Source organism: Jatropha curcas, chromosome 3 (assembly GCF_041381405.1).
Source record: "Jatropha curcas cultivar XTBG-Jc1 chromosome 3, XTBG_Jcur_1.0, whole genome shotgun sequence".
NCBI classification, from domain to species: Eukaryota; Viridiplantae; Streptophyta; class Magnoliopsida; order Malpighiales; family Euphorbiaceae; genus Jatropha; species Jatropha curcas.
The window spans coordinates 27164733-27183458 of NC_143153.1; the positions used below are offsets into that span (position 1 = coordinate 27164733).

General features: G+C 30.3%; 2 protein-coding genes, 1 long non-coding RNA gene and 1 pseudogene across 3 annotated transcripts; all 4 read right to left on the reverse strand.

The window, feature by feature from the left end:
- Positions 1-325: 325 nt before the first annotated feature.
- On the reverse strand, positions 326-1356 carry LOC105628045 (uncharacterized). The gene is made up of 3 exons (XM_012209358.4): positions 1086-1356; positions 875-993; positions 326-774 (listed from the first exon to the last, which is right to left on the reverse strand). Exons 1-3 carry the CDS (start codon positions 1219-1221, stop codon positions 496-498), a joined length of 534 nt encoding a protein of 177 aa, XP_012064748.1. The 5' UTR covers positions 1222-1356; the 3' UTR covers positions 326-495.
- Positions 1357-3283: 1927 nt separating this feature from the next.
- LOC105628039 (glutaredoxin-C4 pseudogene) lies at positions 3284-3905 on the reverse strand (annotated as a pseudogene).
- A 7713-nt stretch (positions 3906-11618) lies between these two features.
- LOC110008812 (hypothetical protein) lies at positions 11619-13666 on the reverse strand. The gene is made up of 6 exons (XM_020676821.3): positions 13424-13666; positions 12805-12891; positions 12651-12728; positions 12413-12566; positions 12194-12312; positions 11619-12120 (listed from the first exon to the last, which is right to left on the reverse strand). The coding sequence occupies exons 1-6, from the start codon at positions 13580-13582 to the stop codon at positions 11842-11844; spliced, it is 876 nt and encodes a 291-aa protein (XP_020532480.1). The 5' UTR covers positions 13583-13666; the 3' UTR covers positions 11619-11841.
- Positions 13667-16478: 2812 nt separating this feature from the next.
- Positions 16479-18489, reverse strand: LOC119370229 (uncharacterized). The gene is made up of 2 exons (XR_005177786.2): positions 16871-18489; positions 16479-16715 (listed from the first exon to the last, which is right to left on the reverse strand). It is a non-coding gene; the product is annotated as an uncharacterized LOC119370229 (long non-coding RNA).
- Positions 18490-18726: the final 237 nt, after the last annotated feature.

Here is an 18726-nt window from a genome sequence, read left to right on the forward strand (position 1 = left end):
ATCAAAAAAATTATTGACCCACACATACTGATCAGGTGCTTTAAATCAATAAATCCAACCTAACCGACCCACCTGCAGCCTTATATACGAATGCATAATGAATTATTTCCAATCTTTTGCTATTTTTAAATGAAAATACATGATAGTTAAAAATTTGGAATTTCGGCATAAAAGTTATTCAATTAGGTCCACAAGAGGGGCAAAATTGAAAGCAAAATAAAAAAGGACCAAAAGACACGGGAAAACTAGAGCAGAGGATCCAAAAGCTAATGGGAAAATGAACCAAAAGCTTAAATCTGGATATTCTTAATTTGTTTACAAAATCTAAGGGAGAAAATTGACCTTTATTTCAAATTCAAATGTTTGAAGAGTTAACATTATGAGAACAACGACCCTCAGCATTATTTTTATTCTTTCAACAAGAAATACTCAATGCCTTACTCTAATCTTTCGGGCAAACGCTGCACCACAAAAACAGAAGATGTCTAGCCAATGCTAGTAACCCCAACATGACATCCATCTTGGCAACCATTTTAGCGGAATGCAGCCTAGAATTTTAATAAAATCTGCATTTGCAGGCTCCATGAACAATGCTTGATCAAATTTCGCCAACTCTTCATCTTCTTTTCCACTAAATTTCCAGTCCACTTCAAAATCCAAAGATTCTGTATTTGATGACGCAAGTTTCTGTTCCTTTACACTGCGTCCAACATCTCGGGCCTCCCTCAGAATCACTGCCATTTTTGCAATGCAGCTTGTTAGTTTCTCTTTATCCTGAAAACACAATTCAATTGAAATTCAAACTCAAATTACTGATCATTTAATATTTAATTAAAATAAAAATAATTGTCTTTGATGTTAATTAATTAGTTACCACTACAGCAAATCCAGCTTCTTTGAGTCTCTCACAATCATCACCATACCCATAATCAATAGCAGAAAGAAGAGCTGCTGCTGCCAAAAGTCCGTCTTCGGATTGATCGTGATTCATATCTGTAATTACAAAGAAAAATCATATTAATTAGACTAATTGAGACCAAATTAGATGAATGAAAAGAAGAAACTAAATTAGTTAATTGATTTACCTGTTTGGACTTGAACAATGATCTGGTTGACTTTGGAATTCAATTTTGGATTTACAGCTATGGAGTGAAAGTACTCCTCTAACTTGTTTCCTTTCCATTTTCGGTTTAGCAACACCAAGGGATCGTAAGGGGACATCGAATTTGTAAGTTTGGGTTAGTTTGCTGAGAAAATAAATGAAAAAAGAACGAGGAGAGTGATTTTGCTTTTCCACTGCTTCTGTGTCATGAACTGAAAATAGTTACAAACTCACAAGAGATAGGGATTGTTGTTAGAGAGAATATCAAATCTATGATTTCAAGGTAGTTACTGGTCATAGGGGATTGCCACGTGTGCTCAACCGACTATTATTTGGTTTGATCTGAGAGAAAAAATTAAAATTTTTTCAAAATTTTGAGGGTGAAATTTTTGGGAAAAAAAAGTATATTTTAATTTCCGAACTATTTGGAATGCAAAGCATTTTCAATTCAATGCTTATCATAAAAAATAAATATATTAATTACAGAATCAATATGATACTTTCATTTCCAGCAAACCAATGATCGTTTGGTTTGTGCAATGGGATAAGAGAGGAGAATAGCACAGTTCTATTCTTTTGCTCTTTATATAATTTATATATCGTAAGTTAGGAGAATATACATTGATTACATATGTAGAATGTCAACCAAAACTAAAGTTAAGGATAGCAATTGGATTCTAGCCGTCATGTCATATATAAAATAGCTACGTTATTTCATGCCGTTTCATAAACCCATTTGTTTAACAGGCAGTGCTAAACGGCACAGGATGCACAGTGAAACAGAAATGTCCATAATGCCTTTAATATATTTGATTATTTTTTTCAAGGAGAGAAGTGAGATAGATTGTTTCTCCGGTCAAATTAAATTATTGCCACTACTGTCGAATTGACACGGCCACTGTGTGGTGGCTGTCAAAATCAAACAAACCCAGAAATGCCATTATATGTCAAAATGATGAGAATTTCAGAGAGCCTCAATCGTGTATTAATTTTTATGAAATTTATCGTTTCATCAAAATCTTTAAGTGAACACAAAATTAAGTTTATTTTATAGATAATTATGAATTCAACATTAACTCAACAAGAATTGAGGTGATGTTTATTTTTTTTTACTTTTTAGAAAATTATTTTTTAAAATAAAAAATAAATTTTATGAAACCACAAATAATGATTTCTGTAATTGTTCTTTCTGATTTTATTTTACATTTCTATTTTTCTTTTTTCTTTTTAATCGGACTTGTCCTCATAAAGTTGTAGTACTATTATTATTATCTCTATTAAAATTCTACCTTTTTTTCCATTCTCTTCTCTATTTAGTATTATTTTTATATTTATTATTATTTTTTCTATCCATATAAATCTAATGTCATTTAGTATTATTTATTTATTATAATACTTGGATATTATATTTTTATTCAATTAATTGTATACATAATAATCAACTTTTAATTTAAAAATTATAAGTGTGAAATATTTTTAATTATTTTGTCTTAGATTTTATATTTTTATATTTTTTATTTTTAACTAAAATCTTTAATAGCTTAATAAGGGAGAGATTTGATAATTGGAAGAATTTTTCACATCATGAACAAAAAGAAAGGAAAAAATAATTTTAGGAAAAAAAAAACAGTTTTGAGAAATAAGTAGTCAAAAACTGAAAACAGCTTTATGTTTTTAATAAATAAAAAACTAAAACAAATAACCCTAACAAATAGGGTTTGAGTAATTTGGAAATACGTTTTCCCTCTCTAAATAAGTTTCCGAATACTGAAAACTCTCAAAAACTCATTTCTCCAATTAAAATAAATGCACAAATAAATACAAATTCATAAAACATATATTTTTTATGAATATGGAACTTGTAATTTTTTTTGGATATGATTAAATATTGATTGGACTTAACTTGTTGTTGAATATATTTGATGATTTATAATAATATATATTTTATATTTATAAATATAACCCTATATTTTTCATATTTATGCATTTCTTTCCGTTTCTTATATTTTAAAAAATACAGTACCCCGTGTCCGTCCATTTCCGCGTTTCACGTTTTTGTGCAACATAGATATTATATGTTCAATATAAAAGTAAAAATAATTAAATATAAGTTTAAGTAAAAAATAAGATGCATTCTCTGGTTAATTTTTTTTTTCTTTTTTTATAGTACAAATTTTGCTCTCAATAGATAACACAAATGATTGCATTGTTTCTGCAAGGAGTAATCTTACCATCAGAGCCACCAATATGCTTTCCATCAACGAAAACCTGAGGAACTGTACGCCTTCCAACAACTTTACTCGAGGCATCCTGAATGTTCTGCCCGTCATCTATATAACAAAGGAAAAGATTTTGATAAGTTCCAGAATACACATAGATTTACTTTGAAGTTCTAATGCCAAAATGAACTTTCTTCGCTGATACAGAAGCCATTTATAGATTCAACATCAGAAAATAATGGATTAATTGCAACTTTAAGATGAATTATAAAACCAAATTATATACGAAATATGGATTATGAATCACTAATTACACATAAAGTTCATTTTAATAGGATTTGTAAATCAAAGATTAAAAGGATTGAATAATAATTGGACAAATAACAAGAAAATGAGAGTCTCACGGGCAATAGGACTTGGAGAAGATGACGATCTTGGGCGAAGAAATGGTTTTCTTGACAAAAGCAGATTCAGTAGTATCAGTGGCGCTAGATGCCCAAAACAGAGAGGCTGCAATTACTGTTAACATATGTTTTTAACATTCAATAGTATTAGACCAATTAAAACAAATATATACACCTTCATGGGCTTGAACAAGGATCTGGTTCACATGGGTCTTCATCCAGCTTGGGACTCCAGCTCTAGACAGAAAAGGTTCTACGAAGGATAAAGCATTAACAGGTTGGTCTGGTCCTATTTGCTGAAGTCCACTGTGTATATGGTGTTGCACTTTTAATTGTATCGATTCCGCTTTTGGGTTGTTCTATTTCGGTTGGCTGTAAATGAGTGAAATATATTAGTAATTTAAGGAAATAGATTTGAAAAGAAAAAATGCAAATTTGAAAAATGGATACCAGCCGTATAAGCAAGTAAGCCCTTCATAGGCAGGCCTCTGCTATATATGAAACCTGATAACAGACGCTCTCATTTTCTTCTACAACCTAAATAAACCCAAAGTTGAAGTCATCAGTTGATAAGGAAAAAATTGTAAAGTTTAGGCAAATTGAGATGTCAAATTCTGAATGCCAACCGGAAGTGCGTTGTTCCTTATGAAGCAGTCAAAGGAATTTAAAGCAGTCTACGGGATCCGGGCATCCGACGCATCCGAACTCATCTCACTTAAAGCCTGTAAAATAATTGTAAATCTAACCAGCACTGACCAGATATGTAGAACCCATCACTAGAAAATCTAAATAAAAGAGAAATTTAATTTTCTCTGCAAATAAAATCAGATTGACAGAAAATTAATTTCTAATATGTTTTTGTTAGGATCATAGATAATGGATCCCAACTGTTCATGTGAAAATAACATAACAGTAGTGTTTGGAAGTGAGAAAAGACGAGAAAAGGAGAGAAAAATAAAAGAACAGAGACGAGGAAGAGAGAGAATAGAAAATAGGAGATTTAGATATTCATTCATTGATTCTAAACATCCCAATACATGAGTGTATATATGCCTATTGATATGCACCACATCAATACCTAATTAATTAATTACTTCTCAGTTGTAGTTGCAATTAATCACAATGAAGCTCCCAAATTAATACTTATTATAATTATAATTATATCCTAATGTAGTCCTGACAGTTTTTTTCCCCTGTTTTCGCTGTTTTGTTGTCATAGAGTTTAGCGCTTAATAATATATCAAATAAACGCATTGTAACTGTCTCTATATCATTCAACTATTCTTATATAGTGCAATACAAACAAAAGAATATTATTAACCTGGAAAATCAAGAAAGTGAAACATAGTTTTCTTTGCAAATAAAAACAGAGATAGAAATTAATTTCTGACTTTTTTTTTTTTTTATCACCAAACTTTGTCTTCAACAGGACAACTAATGCTAGAAACTTCATTTTCTTAGCATCAAAACAGAGGAATTCACCAACTGAACTAAGAAACCAACGTATGTTACTGAATCAATTTACCTTACAAATCTGTTGAACAATATATTTTCATCTAGAGAACAGAAGGCTGTTGGAGAACTTCCACTATGAATATGAGCCTCTGCCATCCGCCTTTGGGAGAGAACACATCCAAGCTCTTCGAAAATATATTGTTCAACAGATTTGCAAGGTAAATTGATTCAATGGATCCTCCATTGTTCTGTTTGATTAATAAGAAAAGAAAGGAAAAAGGAACCAAAGACGAGAGTATTTTTGCTCCTAACAGATTCTGTGCCTGTGAATGAGAAAATATGAGTGAAAATATCCGGTCCAGGGGGCAATGTACGTAGTCTGTCTCCTCGCTCTCACTCTTCCTGCTCGCTGAGGGCTTCCGACGACGCATAACGGTTTGCACTGTGCGTCAGATTCTTCATTCGTCGTGGTCCCAAAGTGATATATTGCCACGTGTTCTCAATATTTTGTAACAAATAAAAGGTCCAAAAATTATTATTTTATAAACTAATAATTAGTTAATTAATTAATATAAAAATATAATTTAATTAGCACACGAATATTTTTATATTTTGTGTGTTTATGAATGATTTAAACATTATTAAAATATTTAAAATCATTATAACTTATATTTTGATATGTCTATTTTTATGTTGAATATATACTATTTGGTTTGGATAATAAATAACATAAATTGCCATATATATTAATATTAGTTGATGAATGGTTGGAAAAAAGATTATACATTCATAATTACATTATTATTATTACTTTTTCATTATGAAATTATCTATGAGTATATTTGATAATTTTTTATAAATACTTATAAAGAATTAAAAAATAAAAAATTCGGTTGAACCTAATTGATCCAATTTAACCATGACCTATTTATTAAATTCGACTTGGTGTCCGGTCCGACTTTACGCTCATGTGTCTTTGTTAGGAAGTACCATTACCCTTAAAAGACACAAATTGCAATTGGCAAATAAATTTCCCGGTACTCACAAGGACCTACAACAATGAGCCTTAGAATTCATGTGCCTTAGATCAAATATAGTCCTTAACAATGTTATCAAATCGTGAGTTAGATCAAATATACATTCACAAAAACTAAAATTAGTGAAATATGCTAAAAATTATATAATGAATTAGCTCAAATGAGTTAGCTCAAAAGCGATATCTTAACAGAGGGACAATATCCTTTTTACCGGTAGTTTTCCTCTTCATAAAATGAATTAGCTCAAATGCGACTAGAATATTGTCCGTAATTAGTCGCCTAGGGACCAATGCAGATTGAGACGGAGAAATTATCTTATCCAGGATCTGTTTTAACCTATTCTCCAAAACCTTTGCCGCAATTTTATAAATTACATTGCAAAAGGAGATATGCCGAAAATCTTTTACATGCTGAGGTCCATCAATTATAGTTCATGGGTTGGGATGGATCGCTGGTTCACTAGATAATCTGCAGACTTGACCCGACCCATAAATAATGTCAAATATATATATAATTATAAATTACTTAAAATTAATTTGATTTGATTTAAATTTTGAATATAGATATTAAATTATTGCTTTTTTTTAGTATAACTTATTTTCAATTGTTGCTATTGGAATATATTGTAATTTAAAACATATTGTATAATTATGTTACTGAGTACTTTTGATTTCACTGATTTTTTTCTTATTGGAAAATTTAATTTTTCATTGTTGTTGCTTATTATTATTATTATTATTAAGAAATTTAATTTTAATATTGTTATTGAAATACATTTATAGTTTGAAAATTTTTTGTGTATCTTATGTTTTTAAATTATATTTAATTTTTTTGATAATGCCTCTTAAATAGTGGTATTTTATTTAAAACTATTTTATTTATTTATTATTTATTATTTATTTTAGCCGCGGGTTTACATTGAATCTGGACCCAACCCAACTCGTTCATAACCCGTGGGTTCATGCATTTAATAGATTGGATTGGGTCAACAAAATCATTCACCCGTACATACGAATCATGTGCTTTAAATCAATAAATCCGACCCAACTAGACCCACGTGGAGCCTTGTATATGAATGCAAAATGCAATTATTTCCAATCTTTTCTATTTTTAAATGAAAATGCATGATAGTTGAAAAATTGGAATTTCGGCATAAAAGTTATTCAATTAGGTCCACAAGAGGGGCAAAATCGAAAGCAAAATAAAAAAAGGACCAAAACACACTGAAAAACTAGAGCAGAAAATCCAATAGGCAGTAGGCATGGCCACCGGTTCGGTTCTAACCGGAACTGAACCGTACTGTAAACGAACCGGAACCGGCGGTTCATAATTTTGAACCGGAACTGGCGGTTCAAGGGCCGGTTAAGGTTCATATGAATCTTAAAATATGAACCTGAACCGGCTCGAAACCGGCGGTTCCGATCCGGTTCGAACAGGATGCACAAAAAAATTGTAGCTTAAAATTTTTATAAAAAAATTTATATCACTTGATTTGATTGTAGTTAATTTGATTTATGGTGAAGAGAAGTACAATGGTACATAAGTTATAAAAAGTGGTGAAAAAAAATACACATTTTTTTACTTAATTTATACAAAAAATGGTACATGAATAGTTGATTTATATAAAAAAAAATACTTTCAAGTATATAAAAAAAGAGTGAAACAAATAGTTTTTGATATGATAGGTTTTATTTATTTATTTTTTAGTAAATAAATTTTATTCATTTTATAATCATTTATTTATTTATTTACTGTAATTTACTAAATTATCCAAAAATATAGTTGTTATTTTTCTGTTATAACTTATAAGGTACAATTTGGGAAACTAATAAATGAGAAACATGTATAAATATGATGAGTTGATGATTTTTTATTTCATAACCAATTATATGATAACTCTTTTCTTATTCTCAATTAAAATTCTCCCAAATTTCCATATTTCATTATTTTTTCTATTGCTTTATTTTCCTTAATATTGAAATTATCTATTGTTTATTTTTTATTTTCTTACATCCAATTCCAAATTCTTTCTCTAATCTCAATTTTTTCCATTCATAAATTTACTTCATTTGATTTTTTTAATAATTTTCTTAGTATTTGAAAATAATAATTTCCAACTCATTTCATTGATTTTATATTCCATTTATAGTTTTCTATATTAGTGAACTAGTAAAATTTGTAAATTTAAAGTCATAATAGTTCTAAGTTAGTTAATATAAGTTTTTGTTTTAAAATTTTATAATAATTTATTTAGTTAATAAAATTTAAATATTTTAAAATTATTATTTATTTATGAATTTGGAATCAAAATTTTATTATTTTTTAAAAAATTTGCGTAATGCCGGAATCAAATCGGAATCGTAATTCGAGCCGTCGGTTCACCGGAACCGTGCTGGAACCGGAACCGGAGGTTCAAGGGTCGATTCCGATTTAAAATTTTAAACATCTCGAACCGGCGGTTCATTGAATCGGCCATGCCTAATAGGCATTGGCTAGTGATGACCGTCCTGCCTAGGCGATTAACCACCAAGGAGTGGACGGTAACCGCCCTAAGACAAACATGTCGTATCATGGTTTTCTATGTAAAAATTGTTACTCGGCTGTTTTTCATTCACTATTCGTTTTGCATGTGGTTAAAGCAAGCTCCATAGCAGAAAATTTTAGTTTTTAACCTTTTTGTCTTCATCCTCTATCAAAGAAATTTAAGAAATATTATAGACAGGATTGAGTGATGATATTTTTTTTGAAATTATTTAGATATTATATTTATCAATACCAAAAACTTACAATTCATTAATTTAAGATCCAACGATTAAAATTTATTGTATTGAAATTTGAAAATAAAGATATATTTAATGCACGTATTTTTATCTTTATTTGCACATTTATTTTATTTTATGTTAATGAACTTTGATTAATTTTAAATTTGAAAAAAAAGATTCAACGTGTTTTTCTTGGTAAACTATTTTATTTCGGACTCCTTCAAGATTTTTTTTTTCTTTTATAGACTTATTTGAAATTCAAAGAAATAAAGGCTAATTTAGCTTTTCAATTTGTAAACAAGGAACCAAAAACCTATATTGAAGCTCTTAGATATAATGTAAAGAGAGAAAAGATACGAATTTACTGAACTGGACATTTATAGATATAAAATTTAACCAATGAGAAATAGATTGGTATTTTCAGAGATTTCACAAATTCAAAAGAAAAGAGTAGTGATGGGTGGAAAATGAGTTAATGGGAAAATGAACCAAAAGCTTCAATCTAGATGTTCTTAAGTTGTTTAAAAAATCTAGGGAGTAAATTGACGTTTATTTCAAATTCAAATGCTTGAAAAGTTAACATTGAGAGAACAATGACCCTCAGCATTATTTTTATTCTTTCAATCAACAAGAAATACTCAATGCCTTACTCCAATCTTTCGGGCAAACACAGCACCACAAAAACGGAAGATGTCTAGCCAACGCTAGTAGCCCCAACATGACATCCATCTTGGCAACCATTTTAGCGGAATGCAGCCTAGAATTTTAATAAAATCTGCATTTGCAGGCTCCATGAACAATGCTTGATCAAATTTCGCCAACTCTTCATCTTCATTTCCACTAAATTTCCAGTCTACTTCAAAATTCAAAGATTCTGTATTTGATGACGCAATTTTCTAGTCCTTTACACTGCGTCCAACATCTTGGGCCTCCCTCAGAATCACTGCCATTTTTGCAATGCAGTTACTGACATCTAACGCGTTAAATGAATTAAGCGTTGGTGAGCCGCTGTAGATTCGATAACGAGCTGAGTTCAGATATAGTTATTCAGCTCATTTGATAAAAGATATATTAGAGCCAAGTTTAAGTTCAAGTCTATACATTTAGTATTTTTTTTTTTGAAAATTATAAAATCTATACATTATATGAAATAAAAATTTTATGTTGTCGAATTGAGAGTTGATTTAATGATGCAAGAATGGGTTGAACCTTAGAAACAAAAGTTTACTCATGAACCATGATGGTTTGATTTGAATCCCAAGAAATGGAGAATGAAAGAGGACAAAAGCAAATAATAAAATAAAAAATAACGGGAGTGGGCACATGCCTACACTAGATATAGTATAGCTCCGCCCCTACTAAATAATTATCACCTTTAATGCTCATTGTCATTTTAACAACAACCACTAGTAATTATCGGCCATTTGCTACCAGAGGCAACTATCAAGTATCAATACCTGCTATCAACTGTTAGACTAATCCTATTAGGAAAAAAAACAGAAGAGAGAAATCTTTTGAGCACATAATATGGCAATTGGATTTGCTATGGATAAGCACATCAAGCATTATCATTTTCCTTCAAATGCGTTAATCAACCGTAAACAACACTCTCTTCTTTTCTGATCAAAACTAAAACCACAAAATCTATCTATCTATACTATATATAAATGTGGGGATAGCGCCCTCGATAAAATTTAGGATTTTTTAAAGTAACTTTCGTCATAGTCAATTAGTAAATTACATTATAAAATTAATTTTTTAAGTCAATCATGTATGGCTTGATTGTTTTTTCACTTATATAAGGAGCGAATCCTCTCAACTACAAATATTTTCACCAATTTGTTGAGTCTAGGGAGGATTATTCTCTATTGTGTAGCCTGCAGTGTTATTTCTGCCATTAAGTTTCCTAATCAATAAAAAAAGTTATTCTTAAAATAAATACTATAAATAATTAAGTATTTTAAAATTTTGATTTTTATTTTTACTAGATTTATTTTTTAATAAATATATATGATAACAAGACATTTGAAATTTTTTTAATATTTTATTTATTAAATATTTAATTCCATTTTGATTATAATTTAAAATATTTTATTTAGGAGATAGATAAAGAAAAAGAAAGAATATATATATATATATATATATATATATATATATATATATATATATATATATATATATATATGTATTATATTTGTATGATTTGATTGGATATATTTTTAAAATCGACCTTGTGGTACTTGAACTTCATTTTTTGTAATAATTTCACACCTCCTTATAATAAAACTTTAAAAAACAATAAATTTTAAGGGTTTGGCTTTTATGCAAAATATTGTTTCGATATGTAATTAGTATAATTTTTGAAATGATAATTTATATTTTCTAATTTTCAATATGTAGTTAATATAATTTTTGGAATAATAATTTATATTTTCTAATTTTTCAATAAATGTTTAATCGATCTAATTTTATAAATTGAAGTGTTTAGTGGCTTGAATAAAATATTTCATAGGTATAATTTTATAAGTTAAATTGTTCAATTAATCAAAACAAAACTTGAATATGCCACAAGATTTTTTGTGAAAAGTACAAGGGTGAATTTATGCATTCAGCCTACGGGTATTTTTTGTTTATGAGTCTAGGAAGTAAATTGGCCTTTATTTCAAATTCAAATGCATGAAGAGTTAACTTTGAGAGAACAATAGCCCTCAAAGTGTTTTTAGCCTTTCAATAAGAAATACTCAATGCCTTGCCTAATCTTTCAACAAAAGATGTCTAGCAAATTCTAGTAACAGCCATTGCTTTTGGCATGCAAATCCAATTTTTGCACTGACAAGTTTCGATTTGGCATCTATGCTAGTATTAGTAATCCCAACATGGCATCCATCTTGGCAACCATCTTAGCGGAATGCAGCCTAGAATTTTAAAATCTGCCTTTGGATGCTCCATGAAACTTGCTGGATCAAATTTTGCCAACTCGTCATCTTCATTTCCACTACACTTCCAGTCTGCTTTAAAACCCGAAGGTTCAATATAATTTGATGACGCCATTTTCTGCTTCTTTACACTCCATGCAGCTTTTTTGGCCTCCATCAAAACCTCTTCCATTTTATTAATGCAGTTTGTTAGTTTCTCTTTATCCTAAAAATACAACTCAATTAAAATTCGAACTCAAAATGAAAGTAATTGTCTTTGATGTTAATTAATTAGTTACCACTATAGTAAATCCTGCTTCTTTGAGTCTATCACCATCATCACCATACCCAAAATTAATAGCAGAAAGAATAGCTGCTGCTCCAAAAATTAAGTGTTTGGAATGGCTGAACTCGATGCCTGTAATTAAAAAAAAAAATCATATTAATTAGACTAATTGAGATCAAATTAGATGAATTAAAGTGGCAAACTAAATTGATTGATTGATTGATTGATTTACCTCCTCGAACTTGAACATTGATCCGATTGCTATTGGAACTCAAATTTGGAATTAAAGCTGGCATTTGCCAGTTAAGTCCATTGAAAATCTTGAACTCCATTTCGAGTAAAATTTTATCACTAATTTTCCTGAAATGTCTTCTTCCACTTCTTGTCTAATAAACAAAGTAAAAGAAGAGTGAGGCAGAGATTAACTAATTCAAAGAACAAGACTCAAAACACAAAATTGTAAAGTTTACCAGCAACTTCGAAGCAAGAGATAGGCAGGCGATTGCTAAATAACGAGCTTGATATAGAACACTATGCTCATGTAGAACCTAAACCAACAAGCTTAGGTCAGTTTAAAGTAATAAAATTGTAAGTTTCTAAAAATTCAAATTTACAATTTGATACCGGAGGTGGATTTTTGGATATGAAATGATCAAAGTAGGTAACAGCATAGAATTGGATGTTGGCTTCAAATTTCTCATACTTCGAATACTGCAACGAAATGCACATTCAACCAATAAATAAATCTATTAAATATTCTCCAAATTCAAAACTAGAATAGTAGTTTTGAACCAATAAGATCACTGGAAAAAAGAAGAAAGAAAAGATTAATTTTCTTTTCAAAGAAAAACTTAGCAATAGAAATTAATCTCAAGGAGCTTTATTTTTATCTATTTGCTCATCAGGAAAACAATTAGTGCTGTATCACATCAACGCATTATAAACAGAGGCACAAATTCAATTAACATGTGTTGCCTGAACAAAGAATTTACCAATTAAACTAAGAAAGCAAGAATATATCAATAAATCATCCTTTTTAAGTACATAAAAATTGGGAAAAAGTATAGACTTTTTTCTTTAAATTTTCTTTCACTTCCTTGGAAGCCAAACAGAGCGAAATTTCCAGGAATCAAAAAGCAGGTTCTTAGAACAAAAACGAGCCCAAACTAAACCACCTATACTCGAGAAATCGAAATTAAACTTTCACATCCGGAAAAGCTAAAATGAAGGAAGAAACAATTACCTTACAGATCAAGCGCACAACATTGTTTCGAAGACATTGAATGTGTTCTTCAGTAAAGGCTGCAGAATTCGGGGCCCGATTTTGTAAGATAAAGAACTCCTCTAACTTCTTTCCTTTCCATTTTCGGGTTCGTAACGCCACGGGATCGTAAGGGAACATCGGTTTTGTAAGTTGTGTTAGCTTGCTGAGAAAATAAAAGAAAAGAAGAGGGAATAAGGAAACGAGAACGAGTAGAGTGGTTTTGGTTCTCCATTGCTTTTGTGTTATGAACTGAAAGCAGTTACGTCTCACAAGGGATTATTGTTAGAGAAAATATCGAATCAATGATTTGAAGGTAGTTATGAGAAATAAGGGATTGCTCTTCTACAAATGTTACATTCCATGAAATTTGTACATTTTATGTGACATCCCGACCTGGCAAAGCGATCCTAAGAGGGCGGGTAGAGTGAAGCTCTTGGCTAGCTTCTAGGATGGCAGGCTAGCTAAGGTAGTGGAATGCGGGACACAAGAATGAATCGAATCATATAAGGGGGAAACTAATCATTAGGGGCGCCTTTTGGTCGAATGGCTGGAGAGTTGGAAGAACTCCAGGGTTAAGCGTGCTCGCTTGACGGAAATCCTAGGATGGGTGACCTCCTGGAAAGTTTTCCATTTCACTTGCGGGACAAAACCGTGCGAGTCTTGCCAATCTTGTATGAGGGATTTGGCTTGATTCAAAGCGGACAATTCCTCTAGTGATTAGAGTCGGGCGTTACAGTTGGTATTAGAGTCGGACTCCTCCAGTAGATGTATGGTTCGAGGACGAACCATGCGGAAGCTGGTGGGCCTGTGACATTCCGACCTGGCAAAGCGATCCTAAGAGGGCGGGTAAAGCGAAGTTCCTGACTAGCTTCTAGGATGTCAGGCTAGCTAGGGTAGTGGAATGCGGGACACATGAATGAATCGAATCATATATCGAAAAGGGAGAAACTAATCATTAGAAGCACCTTTTGATGGAGAGTTGGAAGAACTTCAGGGTTAAGCGTGCTCGCTTAACGGAAATCCTAAGATGGGTGACCTCCTGCGAAGTTTCCCATTTCACCCGCAGGACAAAACCGTGCGGGTCTTGCCAATCTTGTATGGGGGATTTGGCTTGATCCAAAGCGGACGATTCCTCTGGTGATTAAAGTCGGGCATGACATTTTATTAATTAAAATGAGCACAAATCGAATAAAATTTGATTTTAACCGAACTGCTCTAATCAGTATTCTAAGAATTGATAGAGGCTCTGAACTATGAGGTTCAATCGGATTTAATACGGTTTAACTGGATTTTAATATATAATACTTTTAAATAATTTTTTTAAATACAATAAAATATAAAATTTGTAAATACTAATAACTTTCTACAAAAAGAATAAAAATGACTAATTTAATCTTAAAAATAACTAATTACTGTAAAGTATAATATTATTCATCACAAATTTACAATTTTAATTTTTACTAAAAAAATATGTTTGGTTAATAAAAAAAGATGCATTATAAAAAGGCATGTAATAGAAAAACAAAATTATTTTATTTAAAAAATAAGACAATAATTCGAGAAAAATAAAAAGGTAAATTATATGAAAAAGAAGTGTGTAATAACATATTCTACAAAATAATTTTGTCATTTGATGTCAATTTTGATGCCCAACAACAATAAAGAATAAATTTTTTAAAAAAAAACTTGAAAGAAAGATCTGGAAGCAATAATCACAAATATCCCTAATCTCTTCATCCATCCAATCAAATCCAACTCCCATATCTTCACCTCTCAAACCCTCAACGGCCAATGGTGAACTAATGTTGAAATTTTAATTAAATAATATAAAAAAATGAACTCCATACTCAGGTATTTAAACAACAAATAATAAAATCAAAGCCAAGTATTTATATAATAAATAAAAAAATCAAGATTGAGTATTTAATTTTAAAATTGAACCCATTTTAAAATGCAAAAATAATGAGTTAGATATTAATTCAAATTAGAATGTAATTGTAATTAGTTGATAAGTTCAGGATATTCAGGATACAAAAGTCGATTTAGAGCGAAATTACAACTACTTAAAAATTCCAAGGTGAAAATTGAAAGTTAGGCCATTCAACCTCTCACAAGTTTGAAACTTTGTTGTTAAGCTTTTAGCCCCTACATATATGGATCTTATATATAAAAAAAGAAATTATACCAAATCCACCATAAGCTCATAATAAAAAACCCCTTAGCTCTTTTGATTTTGATAAGTCTAAGCTCTTAATAATCAAACAAAAAGAAAGCATGGTCAATAATTAAAAAAGACCGTCAAGAAATTATCATCTAAAGAAGCTGTGAAGAAGAAGAAATTTCAAGAATCTCTTTCTAGATTTTGAATCGAACCGTATTTTTTAGTTGGTCCGCTTCGCCGATTTTGTCTGGATATCTAATTTTTAGCAGTTCTGATCCGATTTTCTATTCTCCGATTTTAATAGCTGACTCGGACCGAAATATGATCCAATTTTCGATTAAACCGATTAGACGGATTCTCAAAACTATGGTCCTAATGCATATATCGGGCTATAGCTACATGGGAATGTAGAAACTCGAATTGTTAATAAGGTGAAAGCCCAAATAACCAAAACCGATACTAGAAAAAGATATTAATAATTAAACCACCATATAGATGATCATTTGTAGAGCTGAGCATTCGGTCGATTCGGTCTGTTTTACCAACCAGACTGATTAAACCGAACTTGAAGTTGAGTGAACCAAATTAAATCGAATTGCAACATGAACCCATTAAATTGATTCGACTAGACCGAAGTTTAAGTTTGCAAAAACCGAAATGAACCGAACTTAAATTGGAACCAATTTCAACCGAACCATAGTGACTGAAATAACAAAATAAACCGATTAAACCGAACCAACTAAAAAGATGAAAATAGATACAACCAATAATCAAATGTAAATGAAGATACTGCACCTGTTTCACAAATATCAAATCAATCAAAATAAAATAATACAACTAAAGAAATAAAATAGTATCACTAAACAAACAACATAAGAAATCAAAATAAAATGGTATCACTAAAAAATTACAAACATCCAAATCCAAAAAGAAGTTCTAACAATTTTACAAACATTCTAATGCAAATATAATTCTACAGTAGATACATTTACTAACTCCAACATCCTTATCCAAATACTAACTTCAACATCCAAATCAAAATATAAAAACTAACTTCAATATCCAAATTGATATCTGAAAACATTAACAAAGATAATCCTGCAACAATACCTTGAGGTTGCAAAAATAAAACAAAAAATAGATTAATTTGAGGCTGAATAAATGAAAAAAAAAAAAAACTTGAAGTTGCAGAAATGAAACCTAAATTATATAAACTAGAAGAATTCCTTTAATTTATAATGAGTTGAATAAATAGTAAATAATACCTGATAACATTAGCAAGGATCTTGAAAAAATATTTTATAAATCGACTACAGCTTTTATGCAAATGCCTTGTAAATCTATAAAAGAGCCAATAACATATTAATAAATACAACTGTGAGATGTAAGTGCAAGAGTAATAACAAACAAGTCAAAAATTCCTTACCCTTCTCTAACTTTTCAAGATTATCTAAGTCTTCTTCAACAGAGAAATAGGCGATTTCGAAAATTCCTTACCCTTCTCTAATTTTTCAAGATTATCTAAGTCTTCTTCAACAAAAATAAGCGATTTGATGTTCGAAGCCAATCTTGGATGCACAACAATGCTTGAACTATTTTTGGGGTCAATGAAACTTTGAAATGCATCTAGCACTCGACATCCAGTACTAAATGAAGACTCAGAAGCAACAGTAGAAATAGGAATTGCAAGCACATCACAAGCTACTTGTGAAAGTATAGGAAATCTAGCACTGTTATTCTTCCACCACACTAAGATATCAAACCCCTCTGAATTTACTTTAATTTCTTCATTTAAATACTTATCAACTTCTGATCTATTCATTTTTCTTCCCAAAGAATTCATCATAAATTGTTTATATTCAGATTCTAATCTCATTTTCACTTTCAAAGATGGATGACTTTCACTTGTTTCTATCTTATTATTGCTATCAACTGTCTCAAATGGTGCTTGAAGTTTCAAGTGCAAGTGTTTTCTTATATTCACTGAATAAAGTATACAAAAGCTCTTTCACATCCTTCCCCAATTCTACATCCGATTCTCCCTCGTACGTTTTGCAAATAAAAAATTGCACACAATCTAATTTATACCTCGGATCAAGAATTGGAGCAATGAAAATGAATTTATTCATTTTCTTTGGATCTCCCCAATAGTTGTCAAATTTTTCTTTCATTTTAATTGTCACACTACTCATTTCTTTATCAGAACTAGATATCCGCTCCTTTAATAGACGATAAACCAAATAAATTTCATAGAAAAATAAATTAGAGGTTACATATAAAGATCTTGAAATTTTCAAAATAAGATTATAAAAATCTTGTAAAAAAGTCATCATCCTCCTAATATTTTCCCAATATTCCTTTTTTTTTTCTTGAACCCCATTTAACCCATCACAAATTAGATTAACTTTAAAAAAAGGATCTTGATCTTCAAATCTCTCAAAAACTTTTTCAAATTTTTCAGCAGCTTGTAACATTAGGTAGATTGAATTCCACATTGTAGGAACATCTAGGCATAATAAAGATTTACTTTCAATTTTTTCAATTTCTACACATTCTTTGAATATCCTCAATCTTAATGGAGATTATCGCACATAACGCACTGCCTTTCTAATTATTTTAACTGAACCACCAATATTCTTTAGGCCATCAACAACAATCAAATTTATGATGTGTGCAACACATCTCATGTGGATCAAATTGCCATTTAAAATGCTTGAACCCCAATTAATTACTTTATCCTTCATATATGAAATAGCTACATCATTTGAGCTTACATTATCTACAGTAATGGTGGTTAATTTGTCAATACCCCAATCCATTAAGCATCTTTCAATCTCTCTACCAATCTCCCTACCCTTAAGACTAACAATTGGTATGAAATTTAAAATTTTTTTATGCAACACCAATCGTCATCAATAAAATAATGGCAGTATACATATAATTGATTTTTTGTATAGAAGTCCAAATATCAGTGGTAAGACAAAACCTTTGATTTTTGCTTTGCAAGATGGATCTCAAATGAGCTTTTTCATTTACATAAAGATCAAAAGCAATCACATGCACTGTCCATCTCGATGGAATCCAAAATTGAGGACAACATATACACATAAATTGTCTAAAA

Bases quoted from the DNA above. Each gene is read 5' to 3' on its own strand.
- LOC110008812 (XM_020676821.3), bottom strand. From the start codon at position 13,582: ATGTTCCCTTACGATCCCGTGGCGTTACGAACCCGAAAATGGAAAGGA. The intron at 12,892-13,423 runs GTAATTGTTTCT...ATTTCGTTGCAG, and splicing joins TTGTGCGCTTGATCTGTAAG to TATTCGAAGTATGAGAAATT. The intron at 12,567-12,650 runs GTAAACTTTACA...TTTGTTTATTAG, and splicing joins CTCTTGCTTCGAAGTTGCTG to ACAAGAAGTGGAAGAAGACA.
- LOC105628045 (XM_012209358.4), bottom strand. From the start codon at position 1,221: ATGTCCCCTTACGATCCCTTGGTGTTGCTAAACCGAAAATGGAAAGGA. The intron at 994-1,085 runs GTAAATCAATTA...TTGTAATTACAG, and splicing joins CATTGTTCAAGTCCAAACAG to ATATGAATCACGATCAATCC. The intron at 775-874 runs GTAACTAATTAA...TTGTGTTTTCAG, and splicing joins AAGCTGGATTTGCTGTAGTG to GATAAAGAGAAACTAACAAG.